The 16375-nt window shown below is 38.4% G+C and overlaps 1 protein-coding gene across 1 annotated transcript in view; it reads right to left on the bottom strand.

The window, feature by feature from the left end:
- PIP4P2 (phosphatidylinositol-4,5-bisphosphate 4-phosphatase 2) overlaps nucleotides 1-16375 on the bottom strand; it is a 66969-nt gene that overhangs the window by 31717 nt on the left and 18877 nt on the right. The window contains exons 2-4 of the mRNA XM_002710684.5: nucleotides 7169-7317; nucleotides 2254-2360; nucleotides 1089-1212 (exon numbers count right to left, since the gene is read on the bottom strand). Coding sequence (XP_002710730.1) covers nucleotides 1089-1212; nucleotides 2254-2360; nucleotides 7169-7317 — 380 coding nt within the window. The remainder of the gene's footprint in view (nucleotides 1-1088; nucleotides 1213-2253; nucleotides 2361-7168; nucleotides 7318-16375) is intronic.

Below are 16375 nucleotides of genomic sequence, written 5' to 3' on the forward strand. Positions count from 1 at the left end.
AACCAAAGAGAAGAAGGATAAGCAGACAATGTTAACACATAGGAATCAATAACAGTGCAGCTGGAAGAGCTGAAAGTATTTAAAGGGTGGTAACTGTGGGTCAGCTTGATGAGATTACAGCCCAATCTGACATTTAGAATTATGTTCATGACTTACTTTAGTGCAAGTAAAAATTAGAAGGGAGAATAAAACAAATGACCTACTCTTTCTTAGGCCTATCCATTTTTAGTGACTGCAGGTTTATTGACCCCCTATGCTACTTTCTGAAAGTCACCTTAAATACTCAAGTTCTGAAGCAAATCTTGTGTCTCCTATAAATGGTCAATAACAAAAGAAATTCTGTTCTTACCCTTTCTGACAAAGTAATTCATTATGAAATTAACTTTTTTAAATCAAATTTTGAGTTGAAGTTAGAAATATTACAACTACTTCCATAACTTGTGCTCATGTCAAATTGTATATACTCTTTTTTTCTTTTTTTAAACCTTTATTTAATAAATATAAATTTCAAAAGTACAACTTTTGGATTATAGTGGTTTTCCACTTTACTAAGTAAAGATTTCAACAGTTTACACTCACAGAGACACACAACGTATAAAGTACTGTTTGAATACTAGCTTTACCATTAATTCACATATATCTTATCCAGTGGTTTATTAATTATGAGTATGACAGCTAATTGTCATTACTTCAAGAATAATTTTAAAAGCTGGAATATTTTTGATAAATTATAATGAGACCTTTTCTTGAGTCTTGGAAGTCATGAAGCAGTAGCTTCTGCCCAGTGGGCAAGAGTACGTCTAAGATTCAGCCTGGAGAAAATGGTACTATTTCTCATTGTCCCACCTGGAGAGACTCCTTGTTGCAGTTGAATGAATCATAGGTTTTGCTTTTTAATTAAATCACAAAAGATGCTACTTCCCTATCTGCATCTCTGATTATCTATATTCCTAAGTAAGGCTCTATTTTAACATTTTGATCAATGTGTCCTTGAACACAACTATGAAACTGTAAGTAGTAGCCAAATCTATAAAATTATGACCTATATTTACAGATTGATGACCCATGACAAAAGTCCAGTTGCTTACCAGGAATGTGTTTCCACAGTGTCCACACACAACCCTTGTACCTTCTGGTTGGATTGGCAAAGCAGGCTGAGCTGGCTGTTCTTCAGAAATAAGCATTACTGGGCCAAGGGTGATTATGCGTCTACTGTGGAAATAGAAAGGAAACAACTTCACTATCCTCCAGACGGACTCAGGGCAAAACTCATAGCTTATGGCCAAACACATGGGATATATAATTGAAAATATGTACAGTTATTATTTATTTTATAAACTAAGTGAAATGAGTGTCAATCTTTGGGAATAAAAATACCATAAAGTCATAGTAATCAATCAGGGGCAAAAAAAAAAATCAGTTTTCTTAAACAGGAATGGAAACTATATTTTATACATTGGTCCTAATCGGTGACCTTAGGAATCACTTACCTGACATTTCTAAGTTTTTATAAGTTCAACCCAGAAAATATTTTCATTCCCTATCCAGGGAAAAAAGACTTGAGTTTGACAGAAGACTGAGTAAGTTAAAAACGTTCTACAGTTAAAATGTGTCTGTGCCATGAAGGTACCAAACTGGTGAGTCGCAACTAGATTTCTTAGCATTCCAGAATTCCTTGATATCTACTTAATCATACATGGAAAAAAAGCAAAATGGGAGCATCCTTTTCTTTATATTCTCCAGTCTAACATCAAATGATAGATATGAGTAACGATCAAAAAGTCCGAGAGATCATAGGAAAAAAAATAGTTAAGTTCTTTATATACTGGTATGTGCACACATCTATAATAGCATTTAACCTGGGAAAATAATTTCAAAATGTATTGTATACATTATGCTTAGTAGAGACCAGAGTAGCATATAATGAGATACACATGACAACTGAAACATGTCCACATGATTCATTATCTCAAACTGAGTATTTTAAAATAGGTTCAATGAGTCACTGATTACAGTACACTAAGTACTTATATAACATGAAGAAAACATGATTAATTCAAGAATATTATATCTTATAAGTATCTATGCCAGTTAAGTTCATAACACATCATTCCTTTAACAAAAAATAATTTAGGGTCTGTAATTGCTTTGAGGACAAAGACTCAATCAGAACAAAGCCTGGCATATAATGAGTCTTACATGAATTATAGTTGAATGAACAAATGAATGCAAGAATAAATCTTTATCTCTTACCAGTTGGGTCTAGGACATCCTATTCGCCGAGATGTGTCCTTACAAATGAGGAGACAATTACAAGGGCATCTAACATATTTCTTCCCTGATGGTGGGTTTTTGATTGGCTGGAGAAGCAGAGAAAATGCAAACAAAACAAATTAACTAAAGTACAGATTGCTAAAGCTCATTTTTGTTTAAGAACGAAATGATTTCTTTAAAACTAAGGTTTCCCCTCGCGCTATCAAAGTACAGAATAAGGAAAAGTGTAGGTAAGTAGTTAAAATAACACAAATGTTGGCAAGAACTCTGAAATTTGGGGGTTTTAGAGATTAACCTATTAAGGGCATATTTCAAAATTAGTTCACACTGGTTTGGGAGGAATATTTAATGAACACAAAGAGTTGTTTTCCCTTTAAATTCTTAAGACAAAGTACATGTCTACTCAGATTCAAACCATCTCAGAGGATTCTTGTGCTTGTCTTATTAGAGTATGCTCACTAAGAATAGTGGGGAAGGAGGAAAACTGGATAAATTTGAACTTCTCTTAAACTTTACTTACTACAATATGTGAAATGATTCATCTTGCAGCATATTTTAACCTAAGAACTTGCAAATAATTCTTAATATTAGATTTCTTAAAAAAATTTTACAGCAAATTCAATAGCAAGAATAAATAACACCAAAGAAAATAATACTTGCAGCAACAGAATTTAAGCTTATTTAACTAAATAATGTATGATGCATTGAAAGAAATAGAAATTCTGAAAAATATCTTGCCTTTAGTCCTTAAAAATGTCAAGTCAATAAAAGACACAGGAAGAATAAGTTTCAGATAAAGTGATATCAAAGAGATCAATAACCAAATGCAATATGTGATTCTGGACCAGAATATTTTTTCATAAAGTACATTTCTTTAACTTTTATTTAATAAATATGAATTTCCAAAGTACAACTTTTGTATTATAGCAGCTTTTTCCCCCATAACCTCCATCCCACCTGCAACCCTCCCATCTCCCGCTCCCTCTCCTATCCCATCCACATCAAGATTCATTTTCAATTATCTTTATATACAGAAGATCAATTTAGTATATATTAAGTAAAGATTTCAACAGTTTGCACACACACAGATACACAAAGTATAAAGTACTGTTTGAGTACTAGTTACACCATTAATTCACATAGTACAACACTTTAAGGACAGAGATCCTACATGGGGAGTAAGTGCACAGTGACTCCTGTTGTTGACTTAACAATTTGACACTCTAGTTTATGGCGTCAGTAATCACCCTGGGCTTTTGTCATGAGCTGCCAAGGCTATGGAAGCATCTTGAGTTCGCCAGCTCCGATCTTATTTAGACAAGGTCATAGTCAAAGTGGAAGTTCTCTCCTTCCTTCAGAGAAAACTACCTCCTTCTTTGATGTCCCATTCTTTCCACTGGGATCTCACTCACAGAGATCTTTCATTTAGGTCATTTTTTTTTCTGCCAGAGTGTCTTGGCTTTCCATGCCTGAAATACTCTCATGGGCTTCTTAAAGTATATTAATGCGGCAATTAGGTAAACATTATTTAAGTAAAAATATTAGATAATAGTATTGTATCAGTATTAATATCCTGCATTTGGTAATTGCACTGTGACTGTATGAGTGAATGTTCTTGCATTTACGAAATTTACACTACAATGTCTTGAGGGTGAAAGAGTACCAAGTCTGCACTTATCCTAAAAGAATGTGAAAAGAAAGATTATTTCCTTAAAGAGAGATAAAGCTAAATATAGTAAAATGTTGATATTTGGGGAATGTGGGCAATGAACATATGGGAATTATATATAGATTTATATATTTATATATAGATTTATATATTATATTAATATCATATCAATATAATATATAATATAATATTTATATAATGCATATTATATAATGTTTATATATCAACATTAATATTATATTATAATATAATATTAATTATATATAATTCTAAGCATATATTATTATAATTACATAATTGTGATACATTATATATTTATATATAGAATTATATAATCACAATGCACATAATTGTAATAATAATATATTGTATAATTATGTAATGTATTATATTAATTATATTAATATGGTCAATTAATTGTATGGTATATAATCTAATTAATATTATGTATTATAAATATTATAGATCTATAACTAGATCTTTATTATATATTTATATAATAAATTATATACTATATAAATATATAAATATAGTCTTTATATAATATTGATATTATTTTTCTGTGTCTTAGTATATCAAAAAATAGATTTCAAAAATTTTAAATAAATCACCTTAGTAGAAATACATGTACATACATGTGTTAGCAATAAGCCACCTCTAATTTGCTACATTATAGACAATTAAATCTGAATGTCTAAAATTCACAAACATCCAGAATGTATATCTGAAGTATCTATAAAGATTAAAAAAGAAACTGGGTTAACTTTTATATATTCAGAATTTACCATTAAGTAATTGTATGCCTGAAAAATGACAGGATTTGTTTTTATATTTTATTTTTTTTTAATATTTCATTCCTGTCTCACTTCTACAGCTCAGTTCCTTCATCTGTGAAACAAGACAAATGAACAAGAAGATTTCAAGCCTGGGTCTCAGTGCCAGCTGATTTCATATCACATCTGGTCTGCAGTGAAGTGCGGTGGGGGTGGAAGGCAGTATCCTCACACATATATTTTAAAATTCATACTTGGGAAAATACACTTTACATATGGCCAATAAAATCAGCACTTTGCTCCTGTAGTCCCAACAAGAAACTCCATGAGGTAGATAGTATTATACCATTTACGTGAGGAAACCACAATTAGGAGAAGTCCCCAAAGATCTACGAGTACAGCCGCTAAGCGGTGGAACGAGGACTCAAACTCCAGTCTCAGCCTCAGAAGGCCAGGTTCCTAATCAGTTACACAGTCACTAGTGCTACCTTCCCCAGCACCTCTCAGATTTCCCGCACATTGTCCTAGAAATCTTCACCCATTTCACCATAAATTCTGTTTTCCAAGTTTTGCTAGCATTTTTCCATATTTTTTTCTCTTTCTCATACACACAGACAGTACCTACTTCCCTTGCCAATTCAACCTACTGAAACAAAAAGGACTTGTATTAGCCTTATTGTGTTTCACTTTTCCATCACAGGTGGATCAGGTTCCTATCAAAGTGGCTACACAGGAGGGTGGCTACACACATACCCTGTTTTAGGTGATGGGAAGAGAACGACTCATAGTAAAACTGAACATAGCACAGAGGCAGTGGACACAAGGGAACTGTTTCTGGATCCAAGCCCACCACACTATTGTTTTCAACCTAGCAATTCTACAAAGAAGTCCTAGTCCACTAACACTTCTTCATGCATAAATTTAAGATCACATTGCACTTTAAATTTTAACAAGCAAGATGTTAAGGTACTCCTCAATGTCTTTTTATTTTTTTTTCACTTTTTTCTGCTATGATATTACCTATTCCACACAAGGCAATCCGATTGTATTCACTTTCTTTAGAGTTTTCATAATTATTTACATTTCTTTACTACACAAGGGCAAGAATTATTTAAAAATTTCAGTTCAAGTGTCCTTAAGTCGATTAGCAGTTTATTTAGAGCCAAATCCCACTGATCCTACATGAACTCATCACTCCTAAGTTAACAGATGGACCATTTGCTAGATCCACAGGGACTTTGAGATTCCCGCATAAATGTCCTAGAAGTCTGGGTTTACTTCCCAGTGTAAACATAAAACTTTAAAACATTTTTTCTACTCATTAAAGAATAAAGGTTGGTATGGCTGGAGCAATAAGAGGAAAAAATAACACTAATGTCAAATCCAAGAAAATCTGGAAGGCAGTTTTTTTTTATTGCTACTTATGTCTAACAATTCCTATTCACTTGTGAATTACACAAACAGCACTGAAGAAGTTAACGCCAATTCAATTTACTAATCAGTGCTCAGTGAGTTTTATAGTATCATCTACTTGTACAATAAAGTTTTTCTACAAATGATGCCCCTTTAGAGAAAAAGTATTTAAAGTGGAATATATCGCTTCATGCTTAAGGTTTTGTGACTTGTCTACAAAACATAAAAAGCCCAGTATCTATGTGTTACAGTTTTTAGAGACAATAATGACTGGCTTTCTTAGACTTTCCTGAAGAAAATAATTTCATTTTTATATTTTACATTTTAATTAGTAATGAATTATTACTAATTACAAATGAAATTAATAATAAACCTAACGATGAAAGTAGAACAGTATTTCATCTAAACCAGTATATGCCTTATCAGCTTACTAGTTGAAATGGTAAAAATATTGCTTAAAATTTAGTTGCTCTTCAGAAAGCTCAGTTTAAAAAACTTCAATTTTTTTAACATTTCACTAAATTAATATCTAATAAATGAAATAAAAGGTCAAACTATTTGTAAATACTTCAGCACAGATGTCAATAATAAATGCATAATCACAAAGACCAGAAAAACAATACTGATATCCTATAAACTTAAGTTTAAATATTTTCCACATAAGAACAAAATCCATCCTTACAGTGAAGTTTGGCATATTTTCATTTTAGTGAAAACCAGAATATATTCAGTGGTGATATGGGGAGATCCGTGAAGAAAATTACAGAACAACTGCCATAGTCAGTCTCAATTTACAAAGTAAAGAGTCAACTGTCATTATATTTAAATTCACCGTGAAGCTTTTTTAATGAGGTCAGCTTTAAACACATGAAGACATCTTTGTATGATAAAAAGAGACAGATAAAAGAAAAGTCAAAACAGATTCCCATATTTGTATCCAACCCATATCTACCTTTTAGAAATATTTTTGAGGTATTTCCCATGAGAATAAAATGTCAGATAACAATTTATGCTTTTATTAATGAAAATCTCCACTTACCGTAGCTTCATTGCAAACTGTGCACTTAACCACATGCTGGTGAAGTTTGCCATCCAAATTGATTAGAGACTGGCACACACGGCAGTTTATTACTGGAATACCACTGGCATCTGGACTAGCAATGGCGGTATATGGCGGCGGGAGTTCCGCTGGAAAGATATTAGACACTGAATGAGGATCTCAAAGATGACATTAGGGTGGTTTGAGTACATAAGCAACAGATGCAAAGTGGCAACGCAAAATCATCCTCTCACCCCCATCTTTTCACTTACGTTTTTAAAGGTAGTCAATGTATCCCTGTTTCAGAGCATAAACAAGTATGGGACTATCTTGTGTGTGTGTTTAAAATTTAAAAGGCAGAGTGAATGAGAGAGAGGGAGAGACAGAAAAAGATGTTCCATCCAATGGCTCGATCCCCAAATGGCCACAATAGCCGGGGCTAGGCTAGACCAAAGACAGGAGCCAGGAACTCCATCTGGGTCTCCCATGTGGGTGGCAGGGTCCCAGGTACTTGAGCTCTCATTTGCTGCCTTCCCAGGTACTTAAGCAGGAAGCTGGAATGGAAGCATGGAGTATCCAGAACTTGAATCAGCACTCAAATACGCGATGATGGAGTCCCAAGTGCAGCTTAACCTGCTGTGCTGCAACATCTACCCAAAATAATATTGTACTCTAATAAAATCGAAGTCATGTTTGCTTGAGTCTTTCCCATTGACCCAGTCCTTTGTACTAACCTGTGCTCAACATATCCACCCCATTCCCAGGTGCTAATTAGTAAAGTCTGCAACTGGGGAGTGGTGACTTATGCCCAAAGCACAAATCTTACAGTAGTGATCTGACCACCAAGAAGCACAAATGGTCAATGAAAGCAGTTTTAAAATCACTTACACAAACGCATAAATTGTGCAGTGTCATGCTCTCTTTTTATACTGGAGCCAATATAATTACTGCTGGCTATGAAAAGAATAAAATAAGGTTTTGGAGGCAGTCAAGGAGAGATGAGAGTGAATCTAGGAAAACTAAACTTATCAGCATCAAACAAGGATGGGAACCATATTAATTATAAACACAAAGCAAAAACAAAGAAAATTGAACAACTTTTAGTTTCAAATTACTACTTACATTAAAAACCTAAAAAAAGTCCATAAAAATTTATATGTAAAAAAAGTGATGTCTGGGCTCATTCCCCAAATGGCCATAGAGACCAGGTCAGGCCAAAGCCAGGATCCATGAACTCCATCTGGGTCTCCCACGTGAGTGCCAGTTACACTGCCTTCCCAGCTGTGTTAGCCAGGAGCTGGACTGGAAGCAGAGCAGTAGGACTCCAAACAGCACTGGCTTAACCCTCAGAACCACAACACATGGACATATTCATAGTGCTGTTGAATATGTTTGAAGATTTCCTTAATGCAAAAACACAGACACCCTACTGTTTGTTTTGGGGGTTCTTTTTTTTTTTTTTTTTTTTTTTTTTTTTGAGAGAGAGAGATTTAAGGCTGACTGAGTGGGTGAAAAGTGAACGCCTAGTTTCAGAATACGTAGTCATCTACCAGAAGGTGCACATTCGTTACGAGTCAAAAAAGGAATCCTGATATAATATGCTGGAATGGGATTTCTATAGGCGACTGCCTAACCTCTTTCCATAGCTGTCTCAATTATAGGATATAAGGCCCTTTCAGATGAGGTTTTGTTTTAGGATATTTGGAATGAGCCAGACCATAACACATGATTGAAGAACCCTATCTCAATGTGCTTTTATAATACTATAAAATACAATCACAGGGCTTGCACTGTGCAGTAGCAGGTTAAGCCACTACCTGCAGTGCTGACATCCCATATGTTCTGCTCCACTTCTGATCCAGCTGCTGATAGCCTGGGAAGGCAGTGGAGGATGACCCAAGTGTTTGGGCCCCTGTACCCATGTGGGAGACCTGGATAAAGCTCCTGGCTCCTGACTTTGGCCTAGTCTAGCCCTGGCCATTGTGGCCATTTGGGGAGTAAACCCATGGATGGAAGATTGATTCTCTTTCTCCCTCTCTCTCTCCCTCTAATTCTGACTTTCAAATAAATGAGTAAATAAATAAAAATTCACAATACATAATCATTGAAAAAAGCTAATATTTAAATAGAGGTTTTCTATCAACTACACTAAATTTTGAAATCTGATATGTTTTTTAAAGATTTATTTATTTGAGAGGCAGAGTTAGAGAGAGAGGGAAAGACAAAGAGGTCTTCCATCTGCTGGTTCACTCTCCAAATGGCTGCAATGGCCAGAGCTGAACGGATCTGAAGCCAGGAGCCAGAATCATCAGCAGAGAGCTGGATCTGAAGTGGACCAGCTGGGACCTGAACCAGCACCCATATGGGACTACGGCATCACAGGCTGAGGCTCAACCTACTATGCCACAGCAGAGGCCCCATGAAATCTGATATTTTTGGAAAGAGTTAGAGCATAACATATTGTGGTATGTTTAAGATCTTCATATTATCAAGCAAGCCTGGGATTTAGCACCTAGTTTTTTTTTTTTTTTTTTCCCAGACTGAAAAGGATTAGCAACAAGTGTTGTTCATTCAATTGATTCAGAAGTTCTGCAGCAGCCACGGCTCTGAAAGAGGCCACTCTGACATGACAGTGTACATTGCTGGGAAGCTTAAACCAGAACCCTGCCGAACACTGAACTTGAAAAGAAGATATACGTGTCTTTAATTACAAAACCAGCTTAAATCCTTAAAGGAATTTCAGATGGAGCCACGGTGACCTGCAACATATTCATCAAGAAGATAAAAACAAGTTAAAGGAACCATGAGTCAACAACACATTTAAGACTTAGCAATTTGCAAATTGAGAAGACATAATTCTGAGGAGAAGAATATATATTTCACTACATATATGCGAATGCTGTTTTTAACACTTATAAATGTCATTATTAATCAAAGTTGGTTTCATCTTTTGCCATTTTCTAGAATTACAAAGTAAAATGAAATAGGTTTCCCATGATCTCATGATCTATTTTACACAGAATGATAGAAAATAAATTTAAAGACAACTGCATAAAGAAAACAGGTGTTTAGGCCGGCGCCGCGGCTCACTAGGCTAATCCTCCACCTAGCGGCGCCGGCACACCGGGTTCTAGTCCCGGTTGGGGCGCCGGATTCTGTCCCGGTTGGCCCTCTTCCAGGCCAGCCCTCTGCTGTGGCCAGGGAGTGCAGTGGAGGATGGCCCAAGTGCTTGGGCCCTGCACCCCATGGGAGACCAGGAAAAGCACCTGGCTCCTGGCTCCTGCCATCGGATCAGCACGGTGCGCCGGCCGCAGCGTGCCGGCCGCGGCGGCCATTGGAGGGTGAACCAACGGCAAAGGAAGACCTTTCTCTCTGTCTCTCTCTCTCACTGTCCACTCTGCCTGTCAAAAAATAAAAAAAAAAAAAAAAAGAAAGAAAGAAAACAGGTGCTTAACGGGTGAAGGGAGGCAGCGACATTGTCACTACATACAAGGGCACTGGAACCCATCCACTTTAAGCAAAAGCTATGCTCAAAGGAATCTCCTATATTTCAATAGGTAATTTTTTACAAATTTATTCATTTGAAAGAGTTACAGAGAAAGAGAGAGAGAGAGAGAGAGAGAGAGATCTTCCATCTGCTGGTTCATTCCCCAAATGGCCCCAAAGGCTAGAGCTGGGCCAGGCCAAAGCCAGGAGCCTGGAACTCCACCCACAACTCCTATGTGAGTGGCAGGGGCCCAAGATCTTGGGCCTTGGAGCTGGATTGGGAGTGAAGCAGCCGAGACTAGAACAGCACCCATATAGGATGCTCGCATTGCATACGATGGCTTAACCTGCTATGCCACAAGGCCAGCCCCCTCGGTGCATGATCTTAAGAATCATTTGGATGGTATGACAACCAACAAAATCCTGTGAATTCTTCCTCTAAGATTTGTACAACATAATTAAAAAAATTTAGTTGAGAGAGCAGGCTCTCATCTGCTGGTTCACTCCCCAAATGCCTGGACATCCCAAACTGAGCTGGGACCAGGATCAGGACAAGGAGCCAGGAACCCAATCCAGGTCCCCTGTGTGAGTGGCAGGCACCCAACCACTTAAGCCATCACTACTATTTCCCAAAGGAAGCTAGACAGGAGCTGGAGCCTGGTATTGAACACAGGCACTCTGACGTGGAACACAAGAATCTTAACTGCTGATTAAACACCTACCTCATGTACTACATAAATTTTAATCTGTCAAAAAAGAGAAGTTTTCAGTGACAAAAACATGCCCAAATCTACTCTTCTGAAGGCTTGGGAAGTGGAGGAAAGGAGCAGAACAGCCAGTGAAGATTAGAATGTTAAAATAGAGGGGCTGGTGCTGTGGCACAGAGGGTTAATGCTCTGGCCTGAAGCGCCGGCATCCCATATGGGCACCAGTTTGAGACCTGGCTGCTCCACTTCCTATCCAGCTCTCTGCTACGGCCTGGGAACAGAGTAGAAGATGGCTCAAGTCCTTGGGCCCCTGCACCCATGTGGGAGACCAGGAAGAAGCTCCTGGCTCCTGGCTTTGGATTGGTGCAGCTCCGGCCATTGCAGCCATCTGGGGAGTGAACCATGGGATGGAAGACCTCTCTCTCACTCGCTCTTTCTCTGCCTCTCCTCTCTCTGTGTAACTCTGACTTTCAAATAAATAAATAAATCTTTTAAAACAAAAAGAAAAAACTATGCTTGAGATAGATGAAACAGTCAGGAGACACTGGCCTGGCCCAAGAGACAAATGGAATCAATCCAAGAGATCAATAGAATGACAGCGGATGCAGCCTAATAGCTCCACTCCACAGTGCTTCCAGGCCCGTCATTTCAATTTTCTGTTCCTTACTCCTGCCATAAGCTGATTTATAGATATTTCTTGTACTTTGGCCTCTCTCTGTCACTCAGCTTTTACTCTAAGGGAACCTTCACCTATAGCTCTATCTCCTCTTGAAAAGAACTTGTACTCTCATGACACTTATTCCACAACTGGTAAACCAACACCAATTAGCTACTTAGTTCTGTTCACTTTTTCTCTGTTTACTTTAAAACAGTGAACAGATCACCATGCTCATCTGTTTTGCATGTCTGCACTAGTTTGCAAACTCCGCTGTAATCAGAACTCAGAGTCATTAGATCTTAAGAGTCACACTGGTCCTTCATTTGAAGTCTTGCCTCTTTTTAAAACAATAGACATTTTCTCTACAGAGTCTGCTTAAAATGAAAAATGTTTTTTCCTCCATTTAAGAAGTATCTGTTAGGTCAGTAGTCTTTAATTCTAAAAAATACTCCCTCATGCGCTCCAGAATTGCATAATGTTCTTTAGAAATTCAAGCAATCTTATCAATCATATAATCTAATTTCATTTTCTGGAAGAGAGGACTGAAGCCAGAGATTCTGACTGTTGGAGGATTACATAGAACTCAGCAAAGCCAAAAGTTGACTCCTGTCCTAGAGATGTCTCCACAGTAACAGATGACTCTCTTAATAAATAATGACTTAATGTGGGGGGAAGATGTAAAGTCCAGTAAGGAGATTCTGTAGAAACAGGCAAGAATCTGATAATGAAGATCTCTAGAGAATCAGATCTGGGTTAAAGCAAATTAGCAGGAGGAAAGTGAAGAATCACAAAAAATAAAAAATTAAATAGAATAGGAAAAAATAACCATTTCATGTTAATAAAATCTTCATGTAAGACTAAATCTCATAAAATAGACAGAAAACTGAGACTTACAACAAAGAATGGAAGAATATGGATCACAAGGCAAATGCGATTGTCTTACTTGTGGGGAGCAACTGGGAGCAACTCGGACTAGACTAAGTTACTGGAATTAAGACTTATTCTATGCATCTGCTCTCCCACAATATGGCGCTGGGAGAGGAGAAAACAGCTTCTACGCAGCTGCCTCTTGCCAACTTGAGTGATGACCTCCAGGAGCTGATCCTGCTCCTGATTGGAGGAGAGCAGCGTACTCGGCATGTGGGCAGCCGAGTTGGGATTGGTGGAAGAGGACTATAAAGGAGGAGAGAGACAACATGCACCAGGAACATCTATCTGAAGGAACACCTGAGCAGCCCCCGAGAGAGCCGGCCGGCGGTGTGCCGCTCCCCCGCGGAAGTGGGGAAAGTGGCCAGGGGGAACCGCCCTTCCACGGAGGTGGAAGGGACAGTAGCCAACCCGGGAAGAACCAGCAGCAAACCCGGGGAGGGCCGAGCAGACGAAAGAACAGCGCAGGGTCCTGTGTCGTTCCTCCATGAAGACGGGGAGCGACATTACTGAAACACTCAGAAGAAGCCATTATTACACTGCAAACCCACAAGTGCTAATATTACATTTTCCCATCACAAACTTCAGCCTAATTTATTTATTTTATGCCGAACCACTCCTTTGTCTTGCTAATTCACCCTGGTGTATTAATGCATGGTTCATTTGTTTCCAGAGCCCAGATATGTCTCTAGCATTTTAAAAGTTGACACTGTTTTGCTGGATACTCTGTTATCTCAGTTAATCCCTTCTCAGTGTCTTCAATGGCAATATTTGCCAGTTTATTCACTTACATCACTAGATAGCCCTTCAGGTCCTTGACAAAGATGATGTATCAAAATTGAAAAATGACTTCAGATTAAAATGAGAGATATTTTAGGATACCATGATATTAGAGGGAACAAGAAAGATATAAAAAGCAGCAGCCTGTTATGAAAATCTAAGTCTTCACCTCCAATTTTCATTGCATGGATTAATTTTCCCTTAGGATCTTTCTGGAGTATTTGTAAGGTACAGAATGGGCTTGGCTCCTATGGGATAGCTGAATCTCACATCAAATCTCTCCAAGCTGGTCCAACACAGAGAAAAGAAATCAAAGAACAAAATCTCTTCCAAGAGACTCTTGGGTTCTCCCAGAAACACAACACTCTCAGAAGGAACTATCTGAATTCAGCTGACAATGAAAGTGTGCTAGTTAACAGGTCACTAACTCTCAGCTCCAAATGCCCCCTTCCCTACTCTGCATTGAGATGCTGGAGTTGGATTCTATAAAGCATAGTTTGGCTTTGCTAGCTTCCTCCTAGTTATGCTCTGTTAATAGGAGGTGATAGAAGGAGAAAGACCACAAGCTTGGAGAAGGAAGAAGGGACTTGTCCCTTCTATTTGCTACCAATTTGCTTGCTGTGTCTCTGAAGTACCCTGAAAGAGTACTCCTTCAACCTTGTGGCAGCAATTCTCTTAAACAGCATCACTAAATCAGTTTTCAGTTTTCAACATTTGCTTCACTGTGTCTCCCTTCAAAAAGGACATCAGCAGGGCCGGCACTGTGGTGTAGTAGGCTAAGCCTCTGGCTGCAGCACCAGCATCCCATAAGGGCACCAGTTCTCGTCCTGGCTGCTCCTCTTCCAATCCAGCTCTCTGCTATGGTCTGGGAAAGCAGTAGAAGATGGCCCAAGTGCTTGGGCCCCTGCACCTGCGTGGGAGACCCAGAAAAAGCTTCTGGCTCCTGGCTTCAGATTGGCACAGCTCTAGACATTGCAGCCATTGCAGCCATTTGGGAAGTGAACCAGCAGATGGAAGATCTTTCTCTCTGTAACCCTATCTCTCAAATCAATCAATAAATCAATCAATCAAATGGAAAACAGGAAAGAAAGGACATCAGCACCAGCTAGCCAGTGTTCCTGCTCCTGGAACAAGTACTTGGGCCATTTTCTGCTGCTTTCCCAGGCACACACAGTCTTCCTTTAGGGTTCAAAGACACTAGCACCAACTGACCAATGTCTCCTCCTCAGAAGTCATGCTTCAGATCTATAGAATGTCTCCTCTAAGTTCCCAAATTTTAATGACTACAATCTCTTCCCTTGTTCTCCTCAGCCCTAGTGGTGATAGATGCTTCCTATTACCTCCTCAATATCTTAGAGTAATATATTTACCTTTCAGTTACCCTGCTAATATCTTCCTATCTAATTAGAAATGCTTTACATGAAATTCTACTGTGTGGTTTCTATCTCTTAACCAGGTAAACCAATACAGAAACTCATGCCAGAAATGATCCTAGAGGGGCTGGCACTGTGGCATAGTGGGTAAAGTCACTGCCTACAGTGCCGGCATCCCATATGGGTGCTGGTTCAAGTACCAGTTGCTCTACTTCTAATCCAGCTCTCTGCTATGGCCTGGGAAAGCAATAGAATAAGGCCTAAGTCCTTGGGCCCCTGTGAATCTGCATGGGAGACCTAGAAGAAGCTCCAGGTTCCTGGCTTCAGATTGGAGCAGCTCCAGCCATTGCAGCCATCTGGGGAGTGAACCTGTGGATGGAAGACCTCTCACTCACTCACTCCCTGCCTCTACCTCTCTAAATAACTCTGCCTTTCAAATAAATAAATATTTAAAAAAAAATAAATGATCCTAGAAAACAGGAGGAGTAGTTTGGTTAAATCGGGCCTACATGCTGTGCTGAGCTCCTTAGCAATGGGAAGTGGGATGGTAGTAATCCATAGCATACAACAGCATCCTGATCAACTGAATTATACCCTGTCCTTGATCGTGATGTTTGTGGCCCATTCACTTGATCGTTATGGCAGTCATAATCACTACATGAAATTAATCTGGATGGATCTCATGAACGCACTGGACACTTACAGAATAAAAATGAGAATGTCAGGTCTTTAAACTCAAGTCATGGTTAGAGAACCATGATGCTGGAGTTGGAATTCTGCAAAAGATGGCAGATGGTAGAACTTCTACTGAAGCCGTAAAAGTAACATTTATTCCTAATTAACAAAGGGAATACATTACTAGAAATCAAATGCAAAATTTAACTGTACATACTGCAGAATTTTGAGGTAAATCCTCAGCATTACCGATTCTCTTACTGAAAGTTAGGACACTGATTGCATAAGAGTGAAACTTGGAACGAGGCCGTCTGGTTGTACCCAAGCAAAGCTGAGAATCTTAAACCCCTGAGTCACTCTGAGCCTGCCTTGCAAGTAGAAAATAGCCTTGTCTCTTGTGTCTGAGGAGACCAGCCTTCACTTCCTGGAAAACCTTGTAATGGTCTCACCTGAAGCAGTTGCCATACATGGGAAAGCCATTTTCAATAAAATGCAGTTGAAAAATCCTCTGTTGCCTCAAGATGATGACAGTCAAATCTTAATGTGCTCCACAGTTGAGCTCAGGAAGAAACAATTATACATCGAGAGAACTGCAAAGTTT

The sequence above is a fragment of the Oryctolagus cuniculus genome, chromosome 6 (genome assembly GCF_964237555.1).
Source record: "Oryctolagus cuniculus chromosome 6, mOryCun1.1, whole genome shotgun sequence".
In the NCBI taxonomy this organism is placed as follows: domain Eukaryota; kingdom Metazoa; phylum Chordata; class Mammalia; order Lagomorpha; family Leporidae; genus Oryctolagus; species Oryctolagus cuniculus.